We start from the raw sequence: 5,892 nt of genomic DNA, 5'->3' as shown, positions 1-5,892 counted from the left end.
GGTCCATCAAATGGGCTTTTTCCTTAGGCCATCTTTTGGACTCTTGAGCTTTGGGCTTGTTTTGGGTGCTGTTCGTTGGGCTTAGTTTGGACTGAAGGATTCCCTTGTAGTGTTGGACTTCTTTTTTTTGCTTGTCTTGTTGGGCTTTCCTTGTTGGGCCTAGGATTGTATTTTGGGCCTTAGTGGGCCCAATGGGCTTGGACCATTGGTGGGCCTGGTTAGTTAGGCCATTTGTGGGCCTAGTGTTTGAATATGGCCATAGTTATTTACTGAGTTTAACTTTGGGTTTGGCTCAGTTTTAGGAGCCGATTCGCAGCAGCCGCAACATTCGTAGTATTTGACAATCTTTGAGGTGAGTCTCCTCACTATACTCATGGGTCGAAGGCACCAATGTCGGCTCATTACTTGATGTGAACCTTTATAAATGATTATGCAAAGGTCTATTATTTGGTGTGTATTAATTTACGTGAAGACCATGGGGGGAGCCCATGGCACCTTGAAAGACCATGAGAGGGAGCTCATGACACTTGTGTATAAGACCATGGGGGTAGCCTATGACATCCCGGTTGAAGACCATGGAGGGAGTCCATGGCACTTTTATGTGTATATGTGCATGAAATTATATGATTATGTGGTTTGTGTATTTTGGGGAATTCACTAAGCGTGTGCTTACAGTTTTGTTGGGTGTTTCAGGTACTTCTGATTTTAAGGGAAAGGGTCTGGCTTGATGGTGCAACATGCACTCTCCAATATTTCCGCATTAGTTGTTTTGGAAACTCTAATTTTGAATAATATATTTATGTAATGGAACTTTGGAGAAACAAATATGAATGAGGTTTCTAATTATTAAATGAAAATTTTTATGTGAATTTTTGGGTGGTTACACACAAGCAGCCCTATGAGGTTCCCTACAAGCCAAGAAGGTTCTCAATCCTCCAATGAGATAGATGACACATTGGAATTGGAAACCAATGAAGGTTCTCGGCCCCTTACCGATGCGAGTAATAGAATCCGAGTACTCCCCGATCGGCCCCTTACTGAAGCAGACAGTATTGTAAAACTCGACCAACTCAGTGATTAATATGTATAATATAATTAATGATTTATTATCTAACACACATACACACACATGATTATTACTACATATATATCTTAAATTTTCAGTAATTATTCACGAAGTAAAATCATTGTATGTTTTTCAGTTTTTATGCTTTCACATGTATCTAATTTTGTTATATATTTCAATCAACTTATGATTTTAACTTATGATTTTGATATATATAATTTCTCTAAAAATATTTCTATATGAATTACCGAATCCAGATACTCCCAGCATTCTCCCGAGTACTTGCTACTCGGCAATCGGCTGAACAGATACCGAATACCGAGTTCTACAACCTTGAATCCTTGATCATAATGAAAATAATTTTTGTTACAATTTAATTTAATTTAGTATTATATTTTAATTTACTTTCAATTTTGGAAAACAACTCCATTTTCGCTTAACCTACTTCTGTTTCTTTGAGATGCAGATTTGACGATCTTTGGTGGTGGTAGTGATGAACTCTTTAAACAACATAATGTACAAAAAATATGAACATATTAAGTATAAAATTTAAAATAAAATAAAAAACTATATAGTTAAATTTAATATTTAAATTTTACAAACATTTGAACTAAACATAAATACTAAATACATAATGCAAATAACAAAAAGAAAAACCAAAATTTGGTTTAATAAAACCAAAACCAATTAATTGATTCGAGAAATTCACTTTGAGTATATTTAACCAGTTCAGTTTGACAACTAAACGCCCGAAAACGAATAGCCCAAACCAAATAACCGAAATCAACCAGTTTCAACAACTTTGTCACAGTCAGTGATAATTATTACTGACTGCAACAAAATTATATCCAAAATTATCCATTTCATTTCAAAAAAATAATTATGAATCCATTTTTTTTATTAAGATACATCTTTAAGAACCTTAGAGTAAAAGGCCCAACGTGGGCTTCTTTTATCAATGGCATTTTGACCAAATGGATGTTGCTCTACATACGTCTTTACATTTTCAGTGGTCCCCACACCTTCCAAATAAACCCTAAGATCTCCATTAGGTCCTGCAACAAGTACAACTTAAAGCATTGACTTTTTTTTTATTTCAAAAATCAAACAAATTATATTCTTTATATTCTTGTACTTTCCAATTTTTTTTCTTATTAAATCATTATACTTTAAAATTTTACCTTATAATATACTAGGTAAATTTGAAGTATTGTACTTTTTTTTATTTGAAAATTTTACCTAGTTATATTATTATATTGTTATATTTGATAGATTTTTCAAAATATAATGTTATAATAATTAAAAGTATATATATTGTTGTTTCTCACCTAAAGAGTTGTCATTTGTATCCCTGTAGGTGTAAGACAAGGGAAAGACTCCAGTATGCTTCTAAAACATAAACAAAAGTAATTAAAAAAATCATAATTTTTTTATAAAAAAAAATGTTAAATTAAATAAAATGGTGATTGACTTACGGGATTTAGTAACGCTTTATATGGAGAATCATCCAACAATAATGTATTTGATTCATCATAAAATTCAATTTTTTCCCAAATTTTTTTGACTTCCTTAAAAACTATGAACTTATGTATGTTTTCAAGGCTCCTAGCACTTGAATTTGTGCAATGTGACAAATCCTGGAAGAATAAAAATATAAATAAAGTGAATTGACTATATTGCCCTTGATAAAAAATATAACTAAAGAACACTTACCCAAAGAAACAACAACTTCTTCTTTAAATCTCCTAACAAATAATCAACCACAGGGTCTAGAACTTTCCTGTTTGTAATTCCATGAGTAATAAATCAAAGAGGAATAAAATCCAAAAATTTAATGATATTAATTTATTATTTATTACTTATTATTTATTAATAATTTAATACCTTGTTCTTGATGACCAAATTGCAACATCAAATCTTTGGAAGCAAAATCTTAAAAAGTCATCCAAAAAAGGTCTCTTGAATACTGCATTATAAAAAGGATAATAAATTAAATAACCATAAAAAGATTTTCTTTTTTTTATCTTAATTGGTAAAATTAAAAAGTTGGAGAAAATGAAAATCTTACTTGCTCTTCTTGAAATATTTTTATCTGATTTCAGATCTTTTGGAGGGGGAGAAACGATATCTGCTAATAATCCATTTACATCAAGAATAAGAAGCTTTTTTGCTGACGTGGCAACATGAGTTTTCATGATTTGGATTCCATTAAGATAGGAATAATCAATGAGGATTTGTATGCTACCAATGATGAGTTTTTCAGAATGAGATTTAGTGATAATTGTATCCATTTGTGTAGGAAGATCTTGAATTGATGAAGTATTATCATTGAGATTCAAAATGACACATTTACCCTTTGCTTTTCTCCTTTTTCTCTTTCTTGATGCTTCATGACTTGCAGTGTTAGCAACATTGGTGGGTTGACTGAGTTCTGTGTACTCTTCTCCTTTTGTGACCATTTTACCCTTGAGAATATCTGAGTAACTTTCTGCTTTTAGCACCATTGTTTGTATCTTCAATTTTGAATTTAATTCCCCTTTTTGTGATTTCTCAGCTTATTGTAGGCTTCATCGATTTCCATTGATTGAAAAGACTGAACAATATTAAACAACAAAATCAATACTAAGATGCGCACAAATGATAACTAAGAACCCTAATTTCACATTTCAACGATAATCAACCACAATATCATCGATAACAGAAATTCATCACCTTCTGCATTTCTCCTTCCAATGCGATAACGATTCCGTTTATGTTGATTGTCAAAAATAGTGATTTCAGCTAAGAATCAGAGACATTTTTTAATAAAATTTTAACTTAACATCAACATAGAACTTTACGCTCCATAAAAATCGACGGAAGATAAGCAAAATCGATGACGAAATCAAGCTAAAAACATAGTGTCGGAGTTGAAACGAATCAATCTTAACATCAATAAAAAATCTTAGCTTCCGCATGCACATGGAGTGGAATTTACAGCGATTTGTGTACCTAAATGTATACCTAACTAGCTCATACATCGATAGGAGCGAAAATCATCGGAAAGACGGAAACGAATACGAAAAAGCGAAACAGAACATCACAAATGAACATCGCATAAACGAAAACATGAAACAAAACGATAATTATCAGCGATTTCGATGAAAATACAGAGATTGAAGGAAGAGAATTCATACCTCTCGATGTGTAGATGCAAAAACTCTTCGTCTTCGTCAACCTTAGTAGTCTTACGAACATATGTTTATAAAAAGTCTCGTTCGTGACTTAGTGATACTACTACAAGTACAAGCCTAAAACAGCACGCAAAGTCGCTCACGCTGGGTTTATATACAAACCAATTCATTTTGAAAAAGAAATATATAAAGAATAAAATAAATGGTATTATTATTATTTTTTTTTACATGATTTTTGTATGTTTTGGTTCAAAAACGAGTTATTTTTTACATCTTTTAAACCTTTGTGGTGATTTTTCTATCCATTGTTTTATAATTTTTTATTAGTTATTTTAACTACATTGAAAAATTTGAATCATGATATAAGAGTTTGGTGGAAAAGAGAGTCAAGAGACATGAAATCAAATGGAATGAGATATATAGGCTTCTTGAAGAAGTTAAGAGATCGGGCTTATGAACGTTAGGTAGATGAAATCAGTGATCGAAAGACACATATTACACTAGCTAATAAGAATCAAACTGTTATTCTTCACCTTGATTAGTTTGATGAAAATGTGAACTTGCATTTGTGTCTCTTGATGTGCGAGAAAAAAAATGATTGAACTGAGTACGGTGGAAATTGTGCAGAAAAAGATGAAGACCAACTTTCCTCTACATATAAGGCCTTCCGGTCTGTATACCAAGAAGGGTTCCGTGGTTTAGGTGGCCACGACCATGGCTCGTGCACACTAGACCGGACCTTCGTGGTTCGTCGTGCTCGTGGCCCATCGTGGTCGGCACAACGGATTAAAACGCACAATTGAAATCTGTCCATGTCTAACAGCTAGTTTGGGCATTTACTCAATATTTTTTTTTTAAATTTTTACCTACAAACTTTCTTATAAATTCCACAACACAATTCCTTATATTTTACACAATTCTTCTTTCCTTTTATTCACAATCACACACTTGTGTTGCTTGATCTTTCAAAAACAATGGCTCCCAAAAGGAAGAAGAAAACTTAGCACTAGCATGGGTATCGGTTTCGGAAGACCTAGATAGTCGAACATCTAGTGAGTTTTGGGTAAAAGTTGGAAACGTTTTCCATGATTTAATGGGTTGTCGAAGTCATAATCTTGATGCAATATGTTCGAAAATTCGCAATATGAGGGTAAAATGTCAAGAGTTCAACGGAGTTTATAACTTTGTTATAAACAACGTACATGAATACGATATCGATCCGCTTACTATGGCTGCATCAATATGAAGACATTAACCACAGACCGTTTACACACCTCAAAGTTTGGCTAAAATTTAAGGATTCCCCAAAATTGAATGATTAAAAAAATGGGGTTTGGAAACTAGTTTAAGTTGTTTGTGCTTGCATTTTTATGTTTTTTTCTATTTTATTTTAGTTGCTTTTTTTAAATTATGTAACGTTTTTTAAGTGAATAAAAAACAAGTTTAAAAAAATATGTTTTTATTGTATTTGCATTTTTATATATTTTTGAATTAAATTTCATTTAAAAAAATGAGGTGGAATGGTATGGTAGTGGTAGGTATCTCATTGTTTAGTGGTAAATATGTGGTTATGATGTATCACCCACCACTATAGTGGTTAGTGGTAGATATAATAGATGACCTAACATAAAACGTGAGAACAAATTTACACTG

General features: G+C 32.1%; 1 protein-coding gene across 1 annotated transcript; it reads right to left on the bottom strand.

The window, feature by feature from the left end:
- Window positions 1-1,709: 1,709 nt before the first annotated feature.
- Window positions 1,710-4,371, bottom strand: LOC145162864 (uncharacterized). Its single transcript, XM_079081863.1, has 7 exons — window positions 4,243-4,371; window positions 3,135-3,659; window positions 2,951-3,032; window positions 2,780-2,846; window positions 2,542-2,703; window positions 2,395-2,455; window positions 1,710-2,121 (listed from the first exon to the last, which is right to left on the bottom strand). Exons 2-7 carry the CDS (start codon window positions 3,568-3,570, stop codon window positions 1,967-1,969), a joined length of 963 nt encoding a protein of 320 aa, XP_078937989.1. The 5' UTR covers window positions 3,571-3,659; window positions 4,243-4,371; the 3' UTR covers window positions 1,710-1,966.
- Window positions 4,372-5,892: the final 1,521 nt, after the last annotated feature.

Source organism: Lactuca virosa, chromosome 3 (genome assembly GCF_052849685.1).
Source record: "Lactuca virosa cultivar CGN04683 chromosome 3, Lactuca_virosa_CGN04683_v6, whole genome shotgun sequence".
Taxonomy (NCBI): domain Eukaryota; kingdom Viridiplantae; phylum Streptophyta; class Magnoliopsida; order Asterales; family Asteraceae; genus Lactuca; species Lactuca virosa.
Note: the sequence above shows the minus strand (reverse complement) of the source record. Positions and strands in the feature narration are given on the sequence as shown.

Bases quoted from the DNA above. Each gene is read 5' to 3' on its own strand.
- LOC145162864 (XM_079081863.1), bottom strand. From the start codon at position 3,570: ATGGTGCTAAAAGCAGAAAGTTACTCAGATATTCTCAAGGGTAAAATG. The intron at 2,847-2,950 runs GTATTAAATTAT...AATTACAAACAG, and splicing joins ATTTGGTCATCAAGAACAAG to GAAAGTTCTAGACCCTGTGG. The intron at 2,704-2,779 runs GTAAGTGTTCTT...TTATTCTTCCAG, and splicing joins AGAAGTTGTTGTTTCTTTGG to GATTTGTCACATTGCACAAA.